Consider the following 23,103-nt stretch of genomic DNA (forward strand, 5'->3'; position numbering starts at 1 on the left):
GATGCCTGAGTTTTTCCTTTAAAAAGCCCCTGGTGCCCACAGATCTCAATAACCTGCGCCGCCTCCCCAGCAGGGCTGTCAGCAGGGAGCAGGGAGGTGATTTCTTGCCGCAGTCCCTCACTCATCCCTGCCCCGAGGCTCTTTTCCCGGAGCCTGCAGCAGCCCCAGAGCATCCTCAAGCCCCGTGCAGCTCCCCCAGACCTCTGGTCCTCAGGTCCCAGAGCAGGGGGCAGCAGGGGGAGCGCAGAGGGGTACGTTTGCTGCAAGGATCAGCAGTTGGCAATCCTCTTCCTGCAGCAGCAGCTGCCTGCTCCGTCGTCCGGTGCCCTCACCGCCAGCACCACGTCCTGCTGCCCCTCGGGGGGCTCTCTGGGGCTGGAGGGGGGGGCACGGCAGCAGCACAGGGGTGGCCTGGATGCTCAGGGGTGCTCTGAGCCCCAGCCCCGCACGCACCCACCGCAGCGAGCAGCTCAGCGCACCAGAAGTAAGCGCAGCTGATTTAAAGTGCACTTTAATAGCACGAGTGTCCGCGCAGCCCGCTCGCACGCCAGCTCGCTTAGATAATGCTTTTAGCTTAATAAGCCCCATTTCTCTTCCTTCACTCCCCGCCTTCCTCCTGACATTTTGGATCAACGTTAATCGGCTGCAGCAGGGAGCAGCAACCGGAGCCAGGGGGATGCTCGGGGCACGCGGAGAGCTCGGCTGCAGCAGCGGAGCCCCGGGGGCTCCCTGGGGGCTGGGGGCCGACCCCCGGGGGCTGCCCCAGGTCGGGGCGCTCCCTCCCAGCGCTCCCCCCCCCCACTGAGCGCAGCTCCAGGCCCCTCCGCGGGGCTCACGTTGGGGTGGGGGCTGCGGGGGCTGCTCCATGCCAGGGTCCCCCCAGCCCCTGCCCGGGGCCGTCAGGATCCGCTCCCCGCAAGGGGAATTCGTTGGCTTTGACTCATTAAATCTGTCTGGTGATCAATATTTTCGCCAGCTGGTACTTGGCTCCCTTCTCGCTTTCTTTCTCTTACGAATTCAGCGGAGCCGCTCCCGCCCCAGCTCCCCGGCAGCTGAGGAGCCCCCTCCCGGAGCGAGGAGCCCCCCGGCCCCGGGCCGAGCCCCCCCCGCGCCCCCGGGAGCCTCGGGCTCGCTGCGCCCGCGGGGGCTCGGCCCGGAGGGGCCGGCGGAGCCCGGCCGGGTCCCGTCGGGCGCGGGGGGCCGCGGCGGGGGCGGGCGGAACGCGCGGCCCCGGGGCTCGGTGCGAGGCGCGGCGGCTCCTCGGGGCCCCCCCGACGGCTCCCCCGGGGCACGGGGGGGACCCTGCGAGGCGGAGCCACCCCCGCGGGGCTGCGGGGGGCGCGGCGGGACCCGACCCCGGGGAGGTCTCCCCCGGCCACGCGCTCCCGGAGTCCCGGGGGGCCACCGGAGCCGGGGGGGGGGTGCAGCTCCCGGGGCCTCTCCCGGCCCGTCCCGGCCCCTCCCGCCCCGCCGCGGCGGAGCTGCCCCCGCCCCCGGCCCGCCCCGGCCCGGCGCGGCGCGGCTCGGCTCGGCTCGGCTCGGCCCGACGGGCGCAGAGCGGAGCCGGGGGGGGGCCGGGGGCGCCCATGGCGGGGCTGGGGGCGCTCTGGCTGCTGGCGGCCGCGCTGGGGGCGGCGGGGGGGCACCCGCAGCCCTGCCGCGTCCCGGCCCGCGCCGGCCCCGCCGTGCGCCTGGGAGCGCTGCTGCCGCCCGCAGCCCCCGGCCGCGTCCGCGCCGCCTTGGCCGGGGCCGCCGCGGGGCCGGGGGGGGCCGGGGGGGCGGCGCTGCCCCCCAACCGCAGCCTGGAGCTGGTGGCGGGCGCCCCGGCGGCGCGGGACCCCGGCTCGCTGGCGCGGTGGCTCTGCGGGGCGCTGGGGGGGCGCGGGGTGGCCGCCGTCCTGGCCGTGCCCCGCTCCCGCCGCGAGCTGCTCCAGCTCGACTTCCTCGCCGCCGCCCTGCGGGTCCCCTTCGTCAGCGTCCTCGACACCCGCGGCCCGCTGCCCTTCCGCCCGCAGGTAAGAGCCTCGCGGGCACCGCTGCGGGCGGCGGGGCCCCCGGCCGGACCCCCGGCTCCGCGCCCCGGCTCCGTCCCGGCTCTCCGGGCCGTCCCGGCTCCTGTCCCGGCTCCTCTCCTGCCCCCATCGCGGTTCTGCCGTGGCCCCCCCATCCTCGCTGCATCCCTGCTCCATCCCGACTCCAATCTCAGCCCCTATCCCGGCCCCAATCTCTGCCCCCATCCCTGCTCCCTCTCGGCTCCCGTCTCGCCCCCATCCCAGCTCCGTCCCGGCCCCATCCCGGGGGCGGGGGCTCTATCCCAGCTTCATCCTGCGCCCCATCCCATCCTCATCCTGCTGCTGTTCCAGTCCCTGTCTAGGCACCATCCCGAGCTCCATCCTGGCTCAAGCCTGGCCCCGTCTCAGCATCACCCCAGTCCCCTCCTGGGCACCATTCTGGCCCCTTTCTGCCTCTATTCCAGCCCCCATCCTGGCTCTCTCCCACCTTCATCCCAGTCCCCATCCCAGCTCCGTCCCAACCCAATCCCAGTTCCCAGTTCAAGGCAGCTCCACTCGCAGCCCCGTGTTCCCCCATCCCCTATCCCAACCCTGGCCCAGCCCCAGAAGGGCCCTGGGGACATGCCTGGAGTCTCCTGTGCCACCCAGTTCGGCCCCACTGGCCCAGGCGCAATGGCCACACTCACCCGTGCCGTGATCCACAGCCTAAGCACTGCCAAGCAGAGACCTGTCCCCAGCCCCGCGGTCCTGGGGTTGGATTTGTCCCTCTCCCTTTCCTCAGCCAGTCCCCTCTGGGGCCAGACCCTCGCCACGCGGGGCTGTGTTGCCCGACCCCCTTGCACTCTCCGGAGCATTTGGGCTCCTTCGCCCGCGCTGGGCTCAGCCGCCAGCCTCCGCTCAGTCACCAGGAAGGTGACTCCGTTTCTTGGCAGGCAGCAGGAGCACGGCGGCAGCCTGTCCCCCAGCCTCCCCTGGGGACACGCGCAGGCTGCGCTGCCCTCCACGCCTGGTGCGTCCTTGTAGCTCCTGCTTGGGGCTGGGGCCGGCTGCGTGCTGCTGGGAGCAGGGCACATGCACGACCCCCGGCTCAGGTGGCAGCGGGGGGACCGGGGCTGGCTCAGAGCAGGGTCTCCTCCCTGGGCAGCTCTCTGGTTTCCTGGGCTTTTCACACCCTCGGGTGCATGGCTGGAGCTGCATGGGCAGGGGGGAACCATTGCTCCGATCCGTGCTGGTGCTGGAGAGAGCAGGGCCAGGAGTGGGGTGGTCCCAGCGTGGGAGGGATGGTGCTGAGCCGAGGGCTGGAGCTGCCCTGGGCTGTCCCCAGGGTCAGCAGCAGGGTTGGGGACAGCCACCACCCCTGTGTGCCGGCAGAGCCCCTTCCACTTCCACATGGACCGGCAGAGCTCGCTGGAGACGCTGGTGGAGGTGCTGGCGAGCATCCTGCAGGCCAACGACTGGCACGAGACCAGCCTGGTGCTCTGCCACCCCTGGGATGTCTCCGGCTTCCTCGGCCTCTGGGCCCGCCGCACCCAGCTCCTCCTCCGCGCCGTGCTGGACCTCGGCTACCTGGATGAGCCCAGGGCCTCCCGCTACCTCCGGCAGCGCGGGGAGCGCCTCAAGGCTCTCTCCAGCCCCGTGCTGGTGCTGGGCTGCGACCTGCGGCGCGCCCGGCTGCTCTTCAGGGTGGTCGAACAGTCGGGGCTGCTGCTGCAGGAGTTCCACTGGATTCTGGGCTCCCCGCTCCGCACTGGCGAGCTGCAGACTGAGGGGTTGCCCCTGGGGCTGCTGGCCTTCGGGGAGGTGGGCCGGCCCCCGCTGGAGCCGTTCGTGCAGGACGCGGTGGAGCTGGTGTCCCGCGCCATCGCCAGCGCCGCCGCCGTCCGCCCCGACCTCGCGCTCGTCCCCACCACGGTGAACTGCGACGACAGGCTCAGGGAGGGCGCTGAGTCCTCGGGGCGCTTCCTCTCCAGGTAAGGACGGTGCTGGGGGGGGCCTTGCCCCCTCCCTGCTCCTCTGTGGTGGTTTTGGGGCACGGTGGGGGGGGGTGACCTGGCCACAGCCGGTGCGGCTGCTGCTCTGGGGCTCAGTGCGTGGCCCCCCCCCGCCCCGGGACAGGCTCTGTGTGGCTGCACAAGGGGGCTGCGTCACTTTAGATCTCCCTCATGCTGCCCGAGCTCTGGTGCTCTATAAATATTAATAGCGCTTGGCCCTGCTAGCACAGCGAGCTGCAGGGCAGAGGCCGCAGGGCCAGATCCTGCTCCTCCTCTGTGCCGAGCTGGGCACCTCACGCTCCCAGCCACAAGCCCCGTCCTTCACCTCCCCTCCCCAGAGCAGGACCCCGCTGTGCCCGAGCCGTGACCCCCTGTGTCCCCCCCCCCAGGTTCATGTCCAACACGTCCTTCCACGGCCGGACGGGACACGTGCAGGTGCAGAACGGGACGCGGGTGCACACGGAGCAGCAGTACCGCGTCTGGAGCCTGCTGCGGGACTCGCTGGGGCAGCCGACGTGGGTGACGATGGGCGCCTGGCGGCACGGCAAGCTGGAGCTGGAGGAGGGCGCCTGGCAGAGCCACCTCCAGCGCAAGAGCCTGGCCGAGGGGGCTGGCGGCGCCCGCGCGAGGCTGCGGGTGGTGACGCTGGTGGAGCACCCCTTCGTCTTCACGCGGGAGGTGGACGAGGACGGGAGCTGCCCAGCCGGGCAGCTCTGCCTGGACCCCGGCACCAACGACTCGGCTGTGCTGGACGCCCTCTTCGAGGAGCTCGGCGCTGGGAACGGCTCGGTGCCGCGGGAGTACAAGAAGTGCTGCTACGGGTACTGCATCGACCTGCTGGAGAAGCTGGCCGAGGACGTGCCCTTCGACTTCGAGCTCTACATCGTGGGCGATGGGAAATATGGGGCCTGGAAGAACGGGCGCTGGACGGGGCTGGTGGGGGACCTGCTGAGCGGCACAGCCCACATGGCCGTCACCTCCTTCAGCATCAACTCGGCGCGGAGCAAAGTCATCGACTTCACCAGCCCCTTCTTCTCCACCAGCCTGGGCATCCTGGTGAGGACCAAGGACACAGCGTCGCCTATCGGGGCCTTCATGTGGCCCTTGCACTGGACCATGTGGGTGGGCATCTTCGTGGCGCTGCACATGACCGCACTCTTCCTCACCCTTTACGAGTGGAAGAGCCCCTACGGCATGACCCCCCACGGCCGCAACCGCATGAAGATCTTCTCCTACTCCTCAGCCCTCAACCTCTGCTACGCCATCCTCTTTGGGCGCACCGTCTCCAGCAAGACGCCCAAGTGCTGCACCGGCCGCTTCCTCATGAACCTCTGGGCCATCTTCTGCCTCCTGGTGCTCTCCAGCTACACGGCCAACCTGGCGGCCGTCATGGTGGGGGAGAAGACCTTCGAGGAGCTCTCGGGCATCCACGACCCCAAGGTGGGAGCGCGCCCGGGCCGCTTCAGAGCGCACCGCTGGGTGGGCTTGGGGATGTGCTTGGGGAAGGGAGGGGGCTCTGTTCCCCCCGGCCTGGGGGTGCTGATGCTGCGGTGCCTCCTTCCAGCTGCATCACCCCTCGCACGGCTTCCGCTTCGGCACGGTGTGGGAGAGCAGCGCCGAGGAGTACATCAAGAAGAGCTTCCCCGAGATGCACGAGTACATGCGGCGCTACAACGTCCCCACCACCCCCACCGGCGTCACCATGCTCAAGTGAGGGTCGGGGGGGGGCGTCGCGGGCCCCTCCGGTTACCCCCTCCCCTGCACGCCCCCTGAGGGTGTCATGCTGGGGGGGGCAGCCCCATCCCTGAGCCCCCCCCGCCCCGCATTGGCGCAGGACGGAGCCCCCCAAGCTCAACGCCTTCATCATGGACAAGTCCCTGCTGGACTACGAGGTCTCCATCGACTCCGACTGCAAACTGCTCACCGTGGGCAAGCCCTTCGCCATCGAAGGTGGGGGAACTGGGGGGCACACCGGGGCTGTTGGGGGGGACTCTGGCCACATGGCATGGGGGGGGAGACCCTCAGTGGTGGGTGCTGGGGGCTGTGCCTGGCCATTGCCCCCCTGGTCCCAGCATTGCTGCTCTCTCCCCCCCCCCCGGGGCCAGGCTACGGCATCGGCCTCCCGCAGAACTCGCCGCTGACCTCCAACCTCTCCGAGTTCATCAGCCGCTACAAGTCGGCCGGCTTCATGGACCTGCTGCACGACAAGTGGTACAAGATGGTGCCCTGCGGCAAGCGCGTCTTCGCCGTCACCGAGGTGCGGGCGGCCGGGCCCTGGGCGCGGGGGCTCTGCGGGTGCCCCCCCCCCTCCCCCAGCACCCTGCCAACGCCCCCCCCTCTCCTCGCAGACCCTGCAGATGGGCATCTACCACTTCTCGGGGCTCTTCGTGCTGCTCTGCATCGGGCTCAGCGGCTCCCTGCTCACCTCGCTGGGCGAGCACGTCTTCTACCGCCTCGTCCTGCCCCGCATCAAGCGGAAGAAGAAATTCAACTACTGGCTGCACACCAGCCAGGTGGGGCGAGGAGGAGCCCGGCCCCGCCGCTGCCCTTCCTCCCTCTCACGGCCTCCGCCTTCCCCCAGCCTGGGTCCGTCTCCCCGGGGCCCCTCACTCCTCCCTTGTGCCCCCACAGAAAATCCACCGGGCTCTGAACACGGGCGTGGAGGAGCAGAAAGGCCAGAAGCTGAGCTTGGCGGAGAGGTAGGGCCCGGGATGGGCGCCTGCCCCGCTCTCATCCTCCCCACGGGCACCCTCCAGCCCCGGGACTGCAGCGGGATCCCCCCCGCAGTCCCCACCTCGACCCTTCTCCCCCTCCCCCCCAAGGTGTGACCCCCAGCAGAGCCCCGGGGTGCAGCCCTGGCCCAGGCTGCGGCAGGAGGGGCGCCGGGTGCGCTTCCAGCTGGATGCAGCCACCCCCGAGGGCGAGGGGACCCCAGGGCGCCGGGGGAACGGGCCGGTGCAGGGCGCTGGGGCCGAGCTGCGGGAGCTGGAGGAGAAGATCGAGGCGATGCGGGAGCAGCTGCGCGCGGCCCTGGTGAGGAAGAGCGAGCTCGTGGCTGCCATGGGCACGGCCAGGAGCAGCCGGGCACCGGCCTCGGAGGAGCCCCAGGAGGACAGGTGAGCGCGGTGGGGGACAGGGTGCGCCTGTGGCACCCCAAAAAGGCAGCCGGAGCTTCAAGTGCTCTGCACCCCAGCCTTGGGCTTGGCTCCTCCGTGCTGGGCCGGGCTGGGGAGGATCCCGCGCAATGCTGCGCCCCTCGGAGAGCAAGGACCGGGGATGGAGGCTGGGGAGTTCGTGCCTCTCCTCCCCTCTCTCTGAATAGCAGGGTTTTACACTAGAGCCAGCAGCCTAAGTTTCGGGGCGGGGGGGGGCTTTAATTTTGGGGAAAGTAGAGGGTTAAGATGTGGTGAGAAACCCCTGCACGACCAAGCTGAACAGCCGGGCAGCTGCTTGCCAGCCTTCAGGCTCACTTTGTAATCTGTAAATGGAGCCGAAAAGGCCTGGCTTTCCCCCCCCCCCCAGCAGCATCCCGAAGGCACCGGGCTCAGGGCGAGGCTGACAGCGCTCCTTGCTCCGCAGGCAGGCGCCGGCCCCGCCGCAGGCGAGCAGTGACTAGGGCTGCCGGAGGGCCCCGGAGCAGGAGCACGGAGCAGCCCCAGGGGCGGCAGCACGGAGCCGAAGCCAGGCTGAGCCCCAGCACCAGCAGCAGCCCCTGGGCAGGGATGGGAGGCTCCGGTGCTGGCCCCTTCCTCAGCCCGCTCCCCTCCCTCCGAGGCAGCAGAGGAGATGAAGGAACTGGGCCCAAAAGCGAGGGACGAGGGGAGGGCTGTGGAAGGCTGGGGGTGCCACAGGCACGGCTTCCTTCCCCGCAGCCTTCCCACTCCCACTGGCGCTGCCCACCGCTGGTGGATGCGGGGACGGGGGGCTCAGGCTCAGCCCTGGCAGGCAAGCAGGGCCTCCCTGGCCCCCCCCAGCAGCGTGCGCGGCCCCGCGGGGTTGCGGTGCTGAGCCCACAGCCAGGCCCCGGGCTGCTCCCGCGTCACCTTCCAGCAGGAACCCGGCACAGTGCTAGCAGGACAGTGGGGCAGCACCACAGCAGCTGTTAGATATAATATTTATTATTATATACAAACACATTTTGTACATTAATTAAATAGAATGAACTCTACTCTTCATTCGTCCAATGATTTGGTTTGCTTCCCTCCCTCCCTCCCCCTCCCACCCACCCCCTTGAAAGCCGGCGGATTTCTCCTTGCTCTTGCACGTCCATGCGGTGGGGCCCCGGCGCGTCCCCAAGGGCGGCTGCAGAGGGGGCTGGCGCTGGTCACCAGCGGGCTCCCCCCTTCCCCAGAGCAACACCCGGGGCTCCGCGGGAGAACAGGAAAACAAAAACGGGGGGGGAACAGACCGGGGTGGGAGATTGGGGGGGGGGGGGCTGAGAGCCCTCATGGTGCTGACGTGGAAACGGGTGGAAGCCACCGAAGGTGGGCAGGAGGGGGCCACGCGCCGACTGCTCCATGGGGAGGCGAGGCCGAGACCCAGGGATGCTCTGCAGCAGCACCCCCTGCAGCTTTTCTCCCCTCCCAGCCCCCCCAGCTGTGCCTCTCTCCTGCACCCCCCCCCCTCCTTTCACAAGAGCTCTGCTCTCCCTACCAGCACAACCCCCCCCCCCCTTCCCGTCACCCACCCTGGGGGCAGCAGCCAGATCCGGCCCCAGGTGCGCCACACCAGGCAGGCAGCTGTGTGCACGGGGCTTCACCTCTGCTGCCAGGGGAACGAGGGAAAAAAAAAATTAGCTGCAAGTTCTTAGCTTTAGTGTTTTGGTTCATTGCTAAACCTTCTCATGCACCACCAGGCCAGCCAGCGACAAGCCGCTCGCCCCGCGGGGACAAGGCACTGAAGAACAAACTGCACCCCCTGCAGCTGCCCGAAGCAGAGCCGCACGGCCCCAGAGCTGCCAGCCTCCTCCCCAGCGCTACGGACACGGAAGCTACGGCCCAGGTCCCAGAGGACATTAACTACTAACGGCCCGGGGCAGGAGCTCCCGCTTTATGGGGGCCACATGCATTGAAGAGGGGCCGATCACCAGCAGCAGAAGGCAGAGCGTTTCTCCAGGGCTAGGAGGTTTTCTCCACTGCTTCCAAGCACAGCCACGTGCCTCCTTCCTGGGGTGGATGCTCTAACCTGCACAGGGCAGCTTCTACCCCCTAAACCCACTGACCAAGGGAAATTCAAGGGGGAAAAAAAAAAAACAGGGCTAAAATGCAGCTTCTGCTTTGGTTATTGCCCAGCTTTGCTCTGGTGGGAGCAGCTCTAGTGTCAGGGGAAGGCGTTGAGCTTCTTTTCCCCTAGAGAAGGAAAGCTTACCAGTTTTCTCCCAAGCGTGGCTGAAGATGCTCTCCCTGCTCACACGCGGTTGCTATTCTAACCAGAGCTGCCGCACACACACGTGGCTCGTCACAAATCAGCTCACGTCTGCAAGCAATGCCCGGACCGCAAACACAACCTCAGGGGGCAAAGCCGGGGGGCGAGGAAGAGCTGTGACACTGGGCTGGTGGCAGGGAGGACGCAGCCAGGGGGCTCGCCCACAGCCTCGGCGGCGGTGGGACGAGGCCCCGGTGCCCCGCAGGCGCCGGGAGCCATCACGCCTCGCGCCCTCCCTGCAGGGAGCAGCTGGCACCGAGCAGTCCGACACGCGCCAGCCTCTCCTGTTGTACACGAGCACGCGCGCGCTTTTCCCAGGGGAGTTCACCGCAGCACCTTTTCTCTGTCCCAGCTGCTCTGCCTCCACTAAGAGGAATTCATGGGTTAAGGATGATGGTGAAGTGAGAAATAGTAACAAACGAAATCCAGATGCCTTCCCGGCAGTCCAGAAGGACAGTAACAGGGACTCAAGACAGGCTCCTCGAGTCTGGCTGCGAGCACGGCCCGGAGCTAGCTGTACTATCCGCTGGTGCTGGGCAAGAGCTGCTCTCCCCCCGGTCCCCCAGAGCACGGCCCGAGCGTTTGTCCTGATCAGTGTTCTCCCCAGAGGCTGGCAGGGTCTCTGCCACGCCGCTGCCCGCGGCGCAGTTCTTGCTGCCAGGTTTCGCTTGGCTGTCTGAGCCCCGCGCGGCCTCAGTCTGCTCAGGAGGGGAAGGGCTGGGGACAGAGGCCCCGTCCTCCTGCGCCAGGCCGGGGGGCGCAACCTCTGCGGCGGGGGGCACGTCTGCAGCAGCAACCACAGCCGTCGAAGTGACTTCGATGGTGATGGAGCCCACAGCAGTCTCCGGGTGGTCGCTGCTGACCCTGATGCGGGCAACCAGGCTGGAGGCGGCGGCGTCCTGAGGGCTCCCGTTGGCCATGGCTTCGTGCACCACGTTTGGCTCCAGCAGGGTAGAGCTCAGGTCGGAGAGAAACGAGGCCTCCGTGACGATGGCGGCTGTCTCAGCGACCCAGTTCAGGTCGCTCCCAACCGACGCCGCCGTGGCCGCGGCGATGACGCTGGAGGCCTCGCTGGGGGTCAGCGCCGCCGGGCCGCTGCTCTCCCCGGAAGGGCCAGCGACCAGGTGGGGCTGACGGCTCCCCACCTCAACCGGGGCAGCGGTAGTGTTGTTGTTGAGGTTGTCTTGGAGCGTTGTCTGCGTCCCCTGGCCCACCTGCTGGTTCTGCAGCAGCATCTCCTGGATCCTGATCTGCTGGAGAATAGCCGGCAGCTCGTAGTGGTGGAAGAAGTAAATCATTGAATGCTAGAGAAGGCAAAGGGAAAGGAGTCACTCATCAGGCTGCAAGCCTAGCCTTACCTAGCAGAACTATTCGTTCATCTCCTGGTAAAGACAGCGACTGCAGAATTTGGCTGCTCTGTCCAGAAGCTTATCTGAAATTCTGCAGAGATTTATCTCTTCTACCACAGCTCCTGCAAGCTGCTGTCGGAGAGCAGCTGAAGAGCTCTGAAGACATGTAATGGAGCACAACGCCCCTTCCTTTGTTGGGGTGAGAACAAGGGTGAAGGCATTTATCTCCGGCCCATCTTCAGTTCCCCATCTGCACCTCACAGCAGGGAGAGGGCAGGTCAACAGCCAGAGACACACAAAAGATCTGCCTGAACCAGAATGCTGAAGCCATCAGCTCGGGAGTGGTCTTGCCAATACCTGCAGTGCACAGACACGACCCACTCCTCGGCTTCTGCGTGGGAGATTCTCAGTGAGACTTCTTCCAGAGATGGGTCAGAAACCCTTCCTAACACCTTCCAAAACTCAGCCTGCTGTCAGTCACATGGCTGGATTTGAGCTTTAGACCAAAAAGTCCTGCTGTTTGATAGTCACCTCTTCCCGTTGCTCCATTTCCAAACCAGGGATTATTTTAACCTCTTATAAAAACAAACATAGCCACTCAAACTCTGCTTGACATGGGAGATTGATGAAGCCCAAACTGCAGCTCATTTCCATCGCTGTTTAACAGCGCAGCCAGCATGAGCAATCAGCAATGGAACAGTTTAAACTGCAGGCAGCCAGAGCCCTCTGAGGGACCAGGACTGAAGTCACCACGATGGCACGTGCCCCCATGCAGCTGGTTGCAGGAATGTGAGCAGAAACGGCAGCTACTCACCTGGATGAACAGCCACGAGGTGACGAGAGCCAGGCTGCTGTACTGCCCGTTGAATCGGTAGTGGTAAGCATAGAAGGCAAAGTGGTACAGATAGAAGAACCTGCACAGAGAGGCAGCAGATACCGGGACACATCAATGGACAGGACAAACAAGAATTTATTTTTAGTCATAACTCTGCTCTGAGCTGGTGCCTTTTGACAGGACTGTGCAGACCCCCGTTAACATGTAATTAGCACGTTCACTATCGATATGTTCATGCTTCACTATGAACAGGTCTCCAATGAAGCAAAACAAAGGGCAGGCAAAGGGTAGGGGTGATTCCATGCACGAGCGCTGAAGTGGAAAATAATTGCACTTTGGACCCTGTGACATGCAGGGCAGCTCCCAAGGAGACGTACAGCTCTCAAGAGTGGAAGCTCTCCTCTCTGGGAGGACTGGAAAGGATCTAAAGAAGGCTCCCACCAGAGAACGGGACACGCAGTCAGTTTGTGCACTATGGGAATGAGTTCCTCTTACCTGAGCCAATGCCTCTTGCTCGTATTGGTGTGGCAACAAATAGCATCATACTGGTCGGCCAGCCACACGATAAGGATGATGTAAAACGCAGTTGTGGTGTCGTTGAAGAACTCCGACATAATGGCCTCCATACCTACGGGACAGAGAGGTGCCTGACATCAGCACGTTGCAGGGCAAACAGGTACAGCAAGGGGCTGCTTGAAAAAATCCTACATCCCTCCCAGAGCTGGGGCTGTATGACTGTACAGCAAAACTCACAGCAGGACAAACTCATCTCTGTTTAAAGCAACAGCTGCGGTCAAACAAGTCTCACTGCTGGCTGCAGTCACTGCACAGGCCAGAGGATCAGCTGGCTCTGGCCAGCAGAGATTTTGGTGGCTTTGTTTAAAATCCAAACTGCGCTAACAGACTGTGGTTACAGGAAGGGGGAATCTGAAATGAACTAAAGTGAAAGAAGGACAAAGGTTCAGGTTATGTGACTTCCAAATGAACTGCTGTTCCAGAGGACTCGGAAGGACAACCCAGCTCACTGTGCCATCAAATTCCAGAGCCTTCCACCTTGTGAGGAGCAGACACGCTGACCACCTGCCGCGGCCAGGTCAGAACAGGGAATTATACTTCTACAGATCCCAGAGGGACTTGCTGCACATACACAAGAAGTGAGCCCACATCCTTACCTACTAGGGCCAGGATGACAGTGAGCAGGGGAGCCGCAGGGAAAGCAATTGTCATGTTCATTTCCAGCATCTGTAACAGGTCAACTGCAAGAAGGAAAGCGTACCATATCACAAAGCGATCGTGGGACCAAGGAGCCCTCCACCCCCGCACCACTCCCCATTCAGAGCTCTGCAACGTGTCGTGAAGTCCACCGCCCCACGCCCCCTGTCCCTGATACTTGTCAAGGGACAGAGCAGCCCTCGGAAGAAGCATGGTGCAGGGGGATCCATGGGGGATATAGCTCCTGCGCGGCTACGTGCAGGACCCTTCTGAACCACAACAGTCCAGGGTATAGACACAATACACCGTGCCGGAGTGGGCTGCAGTGTCCAGTACACACCAAATCCCTTAGTGAATCCTTACCAATGAAGACAAAAATCTGATGGTGTGAGTAGCGCAACAGCATCGAAACGGACAGAGTCTGAAATATGAGAACAGAGGCCGCTGTTAGAGCCACACGGGTTCAGGGTTTCTTTCAAAACCACGCTACCGCAGAGGCTCAGACAGGTGAGCTTGGACTCCCGGCACCGCACTGAATGCTGTGCATATCCCACGTTCCTTAGTTAGAGCTACGCAGATCAATTTCCCAAAGAGCAATTAGGACTTCACAAACAGCAATTCATCTTTGCATTACTGCAGTGAAATAGTAAGTAATTTGTTTGTAGAGAGACTGATTTTGAATATTTGAATATTTTGAATATTTGAGCAGTGGCCAAACCAAACAGCAGCAGAACTGGAACTGGGGTTTGCTCCCATTCTGTATCTGCGCTCCTCCCAGCTCCTAGCACCTCTCCAACAAAGGTCACCCTGCGTTCTTCTCCATTTCTCCTCTCGCTGGCCGTGACTTTGTTGTACAAGGAGCTGCATCAATGGAACGTCAGGCACAAAGGGAGACAGTCATCTACGACTATGAACACAGGCTCAATTATCGCTTGAGGTCTTGTCTAATACTGATCTTTAATTGCCTGGTCACACACGTACTCATAGGAGACTCGATTCTATCTTGACGAGCCCTGGCACATTAGTTGGCCCACTCTTAAAAATCTGAGGACAAATTTGCCTTGGCAATCCCCGTGTCTTGGCAGCCTGAGCATTTAATTACACTTAAGAGACTCTAATCTGGATCTCCCCTTTGACAACAAAGCCATTATTTCATTCTATTTCCGCTCCTCTGTTTGTTTCACTTTTTGGACACTAAACACCCGCATTAGGAAAAAAAAACAGAGAACTGCACGCTCCATTGGCTTAGCTTTAGAAGCAGCTATGAGCTCAGGCCTGTACTGTGACATAAAACCTCACCCGCATGCTGATCAGCTGAGCTCAGAGTCCAGGCAGTGCCCAGCTCCTGCCAACTTACGAATATGACCATGATGACAAAGGCTGCCAGGTAGGAAGTCCTGGCCATCCACATGCTGACAAAGCGGTAGTGCTCTCCAGACACCACATTGCGAAGGAAACCTGGGGGGGGAAAAGCAAAACCACCACACGACCCCAATGTAACCAACTCACAAAACAAGACCAAACTTCTCAAGAACTAGGATGTAATGCAGGAGATCTAAGGCAACCCCTCTGCACGGCTGCACCCCGTTGTTACGCAGTGCAATAAGGAAGTCACATTTGCAGATGTCTCTCCCCTCCCATTTGTTTCATTTTGTCCTTGACAATAACACCCCTCCGTAACGCAGTGATCTGCATCAGGGATTAATCAATAGTCAGAGGACAATATTCATGCATCCACAGAAAAAACACCACCTGCTCTGCACAGCTGCTGAAAGTGATTCCCCCAAGCCTTACCTTTGTTTTCTTCATTTTCAGCCAAGGCTTTGACGCTTGACATCAGGATGTCGTCATAACCCAGGAATTCATCCAGCAACAGACGACTGAATCTGTCCCCAAAGCACTGATCCCTGGTAGGATCTAGGCAGAACACACGCACAAAAATTCAGATTGTTCAGATCTTAAACCACAGAGGAGGAAGGCAAGCACGGTCTTCTCATCACTTAAAAGGACACAGATGCCAGCAGAGCCGTGCCTGCACTCAGACCTCTGGCAGCTAACTAAACTGGGCAGGACTGGGAGGGAAAAATGTCACACAGACCAGCACAGCCACGCTGGCCAAGTGCCAGTGCCAATCAGGCCTTAAGAATTCCATCAGGGCTGTGATACCCTCATTGGCACACACACAAAGGGAATTTGCCTCCCGGACTTAGCGTACATCCCTAGCAACAAAAGGCTCACCCCCAAGTAAATGCCCAGAGAAACTAGTTCTGGAAAAGCTCAGAGAGACCGCAGAGGCTTTCCAGCCATCAGCTGGGCTCTGCGTGGTGCTGCTGGAGCCCACCAACACCTCCCCACTGCTCTGGGCACCAACAAAGCTGGTACAAAACATCCAAGCGCATTCTACTGTACAAACACTGATCAGCTGGTAAAAATACCCCAAATCCAAGTGAAATGAAAGCCCAGAAACAAACCATTTTTCAGTAAATTACTAGGATACTTATGAAGGAATTTGTCTATCTGAACGGGAAAGCCCAGGTCAGTAAATAACCATTTAACATGGAAACTGCCCATTAACCATATGGAATCCCTGCTCAGTACTCCAGCCCAGCTGTGCCTCAGTTTGATTAGGAGCAAGTAATGCAATCTAGTCCAATCGCTGCACCACCAGCTCATTACAGATCAATTAACGTCACAGGCAAGAGAAGGTTTGAGAGCATATTTCTGAACCGAATGGAGTAAACGCCAGAAGAGAATGCTGCCCCAGGAAAACGGTCTGCCGGTGCTGGCAGGGGCACAGAAGGGTGCTGAGGAAGTGCTGAGCAGGTCTGCTCAGGACCGTCCCTGCCGCACGCACAACAGCTCTCACCACTGGGCACCAGCACTGCTGCTCTGCTACACGCTGCAGTGTCCCTGCCCCAAAGGGCCATGGGCTGTGTTGTTTCAAGACTCTAAACCACAGAACCAAGCAGTCCACTTGGACTGTACTGAAACAGCACCCTCAGTACCACCAGGCCTTTCCTTACTCAGTGAGAAACCTGAGCCGGATGTACCGTTAAGGCTCACGAACAGAAGCAGGCTCCAGCACTGCAGAGCGCTCCTCTTGGGAGGGCAACACCTACTACAGCAGTAACGGCTCCATAAAGCAGCTCTCCCACGTGAAAAATGAGCGCCATCAGCCGTTATAAATAGTTCCCACAAGACTAATGAAGAGTAGACGGGACATGACTGACTTCCCAAGGAGAGCCAGCAGACAGGTACCTGCAGGAACACGCACACACCAGTGCACCAGAGCGGGCTGGCTCCCTCACTCACCCAAAGTCACCACCATGACGGGGATGCTGAGGCGCTGGCGCGTGCTCTGGGACAGGCGCAAAAAGCCGTACTCCAAGGAGTACTCCACGATGTACTCCTCCTGCGGCCACACTGCAAGAGAGGGTGGGAAGGGAGACTCAACAGCAGGGCTTGCAGACAGCTGCCAAGAAGAAATAGCACCTCTGGACTTCCTCCCCCCATTTTACCACGTTCTTGAAAACGGAATCAGCTGTGAACACGTTCCAGGCTTTCTTCTACCAGTTTAAAATAAATCGATATGAATTGCTGAATCCAAAGCCCATTCCCCTGACATCAGTCCTTAATGCGAAGCTGCTGGGAAAGCTTCAAGGCAGTGGTTTCAAGCTGTGTTGAGCACCACCCAGAATCTGCCCATGGCATGCCCGACACCGCTCATTTTTGCTCCATTCACTTTCTGCCTTCTTCGCTGCTCAGGAAACAGCGGGGAAGTAGACTTTGCAGCTGCTGAGCACCAAGTAAACAAGGCAAGGACAACTGGCACTGCACTTCTCTGGATACAGAGGTAGAGGTCACTGCTACAATTGCAAATCTCAAAAACTAAAGGCAGGAACAACTACAGATTAAAAAAAGCCTTCAGCGTCTGAAGTTTTTTTGATTTATTTTTTTTTAAGAACAGTTATAAATTAATGCTTTTTGCTACCTCATTTCTGAGATGACAAAGCCTCCTGCTAAGTAGGAGCCAAGCAATTTAATCCCCGATCTTTTGAACTGTCACAGCATATCTCGCGAGAGGTGAGGAGAGGCAGCTGCCGGGTGTCTGAAACACCACCACCAAAAACGTTTAATAGGATACAACAAAGAAAGAAGCGTGCCTGCCTCACCCGACTGAGGCTCACACATCACTGACAGAAGCGCCCAAGCAACTTCCCTGACCATCTAGGAGAGAGATTCAATTTCTCGGGCAGCAAATGCAGGCTGGTGCCTTTGTCTCAGTTTTAGCTTTCATTACAAAACAGTTTTAAGTTCAAATGAAAACGAAGTGTTGAAGTACCAGCAAAAGAATTACTCCACTGGTATCACACAGCACTTTTCCACGGCAATACATTCTGTCTAAACGTTGGTGTACTTACAGAACAGAAAAGCTGGAAATACACTGCAGACAGGCACTTGTGGCTTTAGGACCCATTTGAAAAGATGAGTTCTGTAACTACGTTAACGAGGGGCACGATTCTCTCTCCTACCATGTCGCTGGATCGTTTCCCACCGGGCATTCAGCACGGCAAGGCACAGCCCGTCGGTGTACGCGGCATCGTACAACAGGGCTCTTACAGAACTTAAGCAACTATTAACGAAGGTATTGCACCCAAAATATTTACATGTTCTCCAGCCTTAGGAGACTTAATCATCTTAAACACAGGACTAATTAGTTGTGGATCAGCATCAAGCAAAACTCTGCAAGACCAAGGGAACGGTGCTATTGCCACGTCCAGCCTCACAATCCTCCACTGCTAGAACACCCAGTACTGCTGAAGAGCAAAGAAGGCCAGTACTTCCAGGGCAAGAGCGTAGCGGAAAAAGGCAAATGAGAATCAGATGTCATATTTCTCTTTTAACAGGTTTTCTTTTTAACAGATTTCTTCCCCTAACAGAAGTTTTCTAACACTGGAATTCCATTTTAAACCAAACAAAGCCACCGAATCTCCCTCTAGCGCTTTGGAAACATTAGCAGCTCAAGTCACGCCGAAAGAGGGGAGGGAGGAAGCAGGACGATGTCCTGAGCGATGTTCTGAACGACGCAGAACAGCAAGGCTGCATCTCGCAACCTACTGAAACCTGCTTGGTGGCTTTCCAGATTAGTTTGCTCTTCCAGGTACTGGTGTTGAGTCAGGGCCCCAAAATACAGCCCAAATCCTGTTAATGCAGCGAGGAATGTGCACCGTCAGTTGGATCCTTGCGGGTCTCCAGAGGACAGTAAATGCAGAATGCTCAGAAGAGGGAGGTTCGCATTCATCTGAGCTATCTGGCACCGATCGCTGCAGAAACACGATGCCAGACCAAAAGGCTGCAGCAAACCTTGTCACCCAGATGCACCCGCCCAACTCCCAGCTCCCCCCAGCCAAAGGCAAGACGTTGCTGTAGGTCTGTTGTTAGCAGGGACACGGGTAACCACAGGTGAAAGCGTCGGGAACAGCCTGGGGACGTTTAAGGTTACTGTGCACAGCCCCAGAAAAGCCGGGATGAGATGCGCAGGGAAGGAGCAGGGTGCAGGGGAAGGGGGGAGCACAGATAGCAGCAGAAGTTGTCTTTACCTGCTCTGGTTAGCATCTCTAACTCGGACACAGTCTCCCGCAGAGGCTGCATACCTTTAGCGGCTGCTTCACTAAGCGAGAACTCCCGGCTTTCGTTGTGGCTCAGCGCCTCGGCGCTGCTCATCCGGGACGGCTTGAGGAACACCTTGGGCTCGATATCCAGCTCAAACTGTTGGAAAACCGCGGCAGGGCAAGTCACGTTAGCAGTCACTTCAGCTCCAGCCTTCTGTGCTCCCCCTGTGCCCCAGCGACGGCCTCAACCACCAGGAGGAAGCCAGGAGAGCCCGGCCTCGTAGGCTTTCATTTCTGTCTTAAAACAGGAGAGGCTAACTGGGACGTACAGGGAAAGCCGAGGGCACGCGCCCTGTGCCGAGTGACTGAGGGAATGCAGAGGGACCACGGCATACTCACAAAGACTGCATTAACAAACTGTCCCCAAACCAACACTCACCTCCCCCCGTGCACACAGGGAACGCGTCTTTACCTTGATAGAGCTGTTTTCAAACATATCCACAGTCATTTCCTCCTCTTCCTCCTCAGCTGTGGGCTCAGCCACCATTCCTGGGAACTTCTCGGCATCGCAGAACTGCAGGAGGATGGAGGGCCGGCTCGAGTTGCGCTGTATTTCCACCCGCAAGATGCCATCGCGCGGCCATTTATCTCGCACGTGCTCCAAGCAGTTGATGGGCGAGCGGGAGAAGGCGATGTGGATGTAAGCCAGGATGAAGAGCACGAAGAGAGCCTGTACAGGGCAAGAAACAAAGCAGACACCATTAGCCCGACCCAGCGCTGCCTGTTCGCAGGCTCCCCAGTTTTGATCGTCTCTTCTTTGCCCGTAAAGACCCCGGATTTGCAAGTGGACAAGAGCTTTTATGCTTTCCAACCCCGGTGGTCTTCGCACCAAATAATCAGGCAGCCTAGAATCAGGCGACTTTTCCAGCCCCGCAGACAAGTGACAGAACCCTCTCCGTGCTTCCTGTCCTTCTGAAGCCTCTTTAACCTGCTGAGCCCTTCCCTCTCCAAGGTAAGCGCCAGGAGAGGCCTAAAGCTGTTCCTGGGAACCAGAGTTTCCAAGGTGCCTTTGACCAAAACTTCTCTGCTACTGCAACTGTGCTGTGGGTGCTGTGCTAGCTGGCTGCCACCCAAGGGGCACGTCGGCAGCGTGAGTATGCGCGCCGTCTCGGGCCACGAAGCGCTGACGCTTACAAAACCACGCGCACGGCGCCCACTGCCTCGCCTCTGCGCGTACCGGCACAAAGTGCTTCCTCCCGAGCTCCAGGGGCACGGCAGCTGGGTACGGATCAGACCCCACGCGGCTCACTACTGAACTTTCATTTCAAAGAGCCAAAGCACTGTCTTGAAGAAACCTGGCCAACCCACAGCTCACTTTACTAAACCCAAGACTTTCTTTGATCTGCTGCTAACCCAACACAGCCGTGAGGAAAGGCTACCGAAGCTCTCGCAGAAAGATTAGAAGACGTTAAGACAAATCTGTGTTTAATCTCTGCTCGGTCAGGCCAGATGTTGAGCACAGCAGGGAAGGAAGCACGTCTGCATCGCAAATAAAGGCTAAGCCCTGCAGAGGACTACCTGCCGATCACCTGGGCTCACGCAGCCTCCAGCACAGCAGAGCCACGGTTTCAGCACCGCGGCACCGACAAACTCACCAGAAGCAAGACCCATCCCTGCCTGCTCACGGGGTCGGGGCCCTGCCACCGACACCTGCACGAAGCGCACGCATCCTGCTGGCGGGCGCGGCTCGCAGCCCCAGCCCCAGCCCCACGTAAGGTCCTGGGAACCAAACCCAGTCCCAGAACGATCGCACGGCGGGCAAGCCAACCGAACGGAGCTAACGCGTGCCAAGGTCCCAACCGATGCTGAAAAAAAACAGAACTGTAACCGTGGGTTTCGACCAGCCGCGCCCTTCTCTGGCTTTCGACCATTCCCCTCTCCGCACAAAATCCTTCCTGTTGAACGTTTCCTGTTGAAGCACGGGGAAGGCTGCCCGATTGCACAAGAAAAGACAACCAGCTGCGAGACCAGGACAACACAGAACCCGGGGCAGCAGCGTCAGGCTCTGAAAGTTGAGAATGTGCCAGGAGAATGCGTTCAGGACTGCAGCGGGCTCTGGACCCTCGACACACGACAGACTTACTGCAAGGCAGCCTGGGCCTGCTCCCTCCGGCTCGGCCCCTATTTATCAGCCAAAGTCAGCGATCCCCAGCAGGCACCTCTCAGTTCCCGTATCGTGTTTAAAGCTACAGAGGGCTCCTGTCCACTAATCCAACAAACTCCGTGCTGATTCCCAGCAATTAGCTGGTTTTCTGTCTTACCAACGTTGTAACGTCTCGAAAGAGTTTTAAACAAGTCTCTGCTGGAGCCTCTTACGCGCAACCAGACAGGAAATTCTTGCTTATCACACCAGAAGAAATAAAGCCCCAAAGCACCATCCAATACTGCAAGAGTATCGTTATTAAAGTAAAATGGCTTGCTTTGAGAGTACGCGTCCAGCCCGAAATTCAGACAGTTTGTCACCCATCAGAGAGGCCTTTCAGGCTGAAGCACGCCGTTGCTACTCGGAAGATGCTTTTCAACCCACGGAACAGCCGTGGGTCACAGCAAAACAAAGCGAGCTAATAAAACTCCCTCCCTGCAGCGAAGCTGATAAATCCAGCACGACGTTACCCAACGCCGTCCAAAGTTCACGGCCCAAAGCTCCAAGGAGCAGGGGCACAGGGAGCAGCACGGGAGCGTTTCGTGCGCTCACTCCAACCGCATCAAGGCGCTCGCTCTCGATTAAACGAGCTGTCCCTGCTGCCTATCGCTCCTGACCTATTTGCTGTGAACAAACAGACTGGTAAACGTCACAGCTGCAGGGGAGCTGCGCAGGAAGACGCCAGGGAAGGTAAATCACAAACAGCTCCCTCGGTGCAGGAAGAACGGCGGTGAGGCCACCGAACCAGGAGCCGTGTCAGGAATTCCCCTCTGCCTGCCTCCCGCTGCTGCTCCCTGCGTGGAGCCGAGAGCAGGCTGGAAGCCGGGCTGGCTTCTGACCCCAAGGGGGCAGGCAGTGCTCTCTGCAGGTGCCCTGTGAGTATTTTTATTTCCTCAGGTGTGCTCTGAGCAGGAACTGCTACCAGCTGGACCGCTTGCTCCACCTGCCAGCCTGGCCACTGGCACCAGCTCCGCTCTCCCCGTCCGCCTGAATGCAGTCACACAACGGGGGGAGAAAGGAGAGAGAGGTTAAAAACCTGAACAGCTCTTGGGCAGGGAGAAAACACCTATATGCAGTACGAGACAGCATCCCAAACGTCTTCTTGTGTTAAGTGGCCAGATTTTAGAAACCCACAGCAGACGTGCTGTTCTTCCCTAGCTACCTCTCCTCCCCTCTGCCCCTTACCCTTGATTTCCAGGGGGTGCTGGTGAGATGAGCCTTGGCAGCCCCGGGGGGTATTTAGCCCAAGGGCTGTCTCCCACCCGGACAGCGTTAGGCCACTTTGCCTGTCACTGCTTGATTCCCAAGGGGAAGGACCCAACTTCCAGACCCGAGAAGAATTCAGCTTCAGCACCCCATTTACGTGCAAGGTCTCCAGAGCTGCACCCACATCAACAAGACCACAGGCAGGCTTTTATCCGGTTTAGCAGAAGTTTGATGCTGTCCCGGAACAACCGAGGGTGCTGACTACTAAAAAGAAATAGCGACAAGCTGGGGCTGTGCACTGCTTGCTTCTAGAAGAGACAAGATTCAACAACACGCTACCAGCCACGCACCTTGTGTGTGCAACCCGCCCTAAGGACTGATCCCCTGGAAGCCCCAAGAAGCCTTCCACACCCACACCACCGCCTCCGTCCCACCCTCGCCTATGGAGCGGATCAGCGATTCCCTCAGCACTTCCAGGGCTCGCAGCAGAGCTCTGATGGCCAGGGCACCGCCGAGCGTCGCTACAGCTCCTCACGCCTCGCTCAAACGAGGGGCCTGCGCCGGCCGGGCTTGGACGGGCCAGGCGCCTCCGGAGACGGGGCAGAACCGGGGTCTGATGCGTTTATAAGCCGGCTGGGGCAGAACCGGGGTTTGCAGTGCCGGTGAGGCGGGCCCCCGCCGAGCCCCTCACCTTGAGCAGGACGAAGAACTCGAAGACGCGTCGGAAGGCGGGCGGGAAGAGCCGGGCGTAGGTCACTGCCATCTTGAAGAAGAGCGCGTGGAAGAGGCGGTCGCGGACGTTGATCAGCGGGTTCTGGTTGCCGTTGGGGTTCCGCACGCCGCGCCCGTTCCCCCCGGCGGCCCCGCCGTGGGTGGCCGGGTGCTGGTGCGCGGCGTGGGGCTGGTTGTTCTCGGACATCGCGGCCCGGGGGGGGGGGGGGCGAGGGGCGCCCCCCGCTGAGGGCCCGGCCTCGGCGGTCAGCGCCCGCCGCTGCCTCGGCGCGGCCCCGAGCAGGCCCGGCGGGGAGGCGGCTCCCGGGCCGGCCCCGCGGCCATGGGCGGCGCCGGTACCGGTACGGGTACCTCGGCCCCCGCTCCTCCTTCCTCCCCGCGCTGCTCGCCGCCTTCCTCCTCCTCCTCCTCTTCCTCCTCCGCGCGGCCCCGCCGCCCCTCAGCGCCCCGCCGCCATCTTCCCCCCGCCGGCCCGCGCGCAGGGCATGCTGGGACGGTGGCGGACCGCCGCCGGCCCCGCCCCTGTA

The 23,103-nt window shown here is 60.6% G+C and overlaps 2 protein-coding genes across 4 annotated transcripts; one reads left to right on the forward strand and one right to left on the reverse strand.

Moving 5' to 3' along the window:
• Positions 1-1,586: 1,586 nt before the first annotated feature.
• On the forward strand, positions 1,587-8,171 carry GRIN3B (glutamate ionotropic receptor NMDA type subunit 3B; the record flags this gene model as incomplete). Its single annotated transcript, XM_083810633.1, has 10 exons — positions 1,587-2,015; positions 3,384-3,982; positions 4,393-5,443; positions 5,568-5,713; positions 5,838-5,953; positions 6,109-6,260; positions 6,352-6,516; positions 6,635-6,702; positions 6,826-7,119; positions 7,583-8,171. 10 exons carry the CDS (start codon positions 1,587-1,589, stop codon positions 7,617-7,619), a joined length of 3,057 nt encoding a protein of 1,018 aa, XP_083666759.1. The 3' UTR covers positions 7,620-8,171.
• A 915-nt stretch (positions 8,172-9,086) lies between these two features.
• TMEM259 (transmembrane protein 259) lies at positions 9,087-23,059 on the reverse strand (the record flags this gene model as incomplete). Of its 3 annotated transcripts, none has more annotated exons than XM_083810635.1 (11): positions 22,536-23,058; positions 18,908-19,165; positions 18,478-18,592; positions 16,136-16,246; positions 14,618-14,740; positions 14,181-14,281; positions 13,187-13,244; positions 12,784-12,867; positions 12,107-12,239; positions 11,591-11,690; positions 9,087-10,731 (listed from the first exon to the last, which is right to left on the reverse strand). In XM_083810635.1, exons 1-11 carry the CDS (start codon positions 22,761-22,763, stop codon positions 9,895-9,897), a joined length of 2,148 nt encoding a protein of 715 aa, XP_083666761.1. In that variant the 5' UTR covers positions 22,764-23,058. The 3 variants fall into 3 exon arrangements, with proteins under 3 accessions (XP_083666761.1, XP_083666760.1, XP_083666762.1); XM_083810634.1 differs by having other exon boundaries at positions 18,424-18,592; XM_083810636.1 differs by lacking the exons at positions 9,087-10,731; positions 11,591-11,690 and having other exon boundaries at positions 12,103-12,239; positions 22,536-23,059.
• Between the last annotated feature and the right edge of the window lie 44 nt (positions 23,060-23,103).

This window comes from Anser anser, assembly GCF_964211835.1.
Source record: "Anser anser genome assembly, chromosome: 25".
NCBI classification, from domain to species: domain Eukaryota; kingdom Metazoa; phylum Chordata; class Aves; order Anseriformes; family Anatidae; genus Anser; species Anser anser.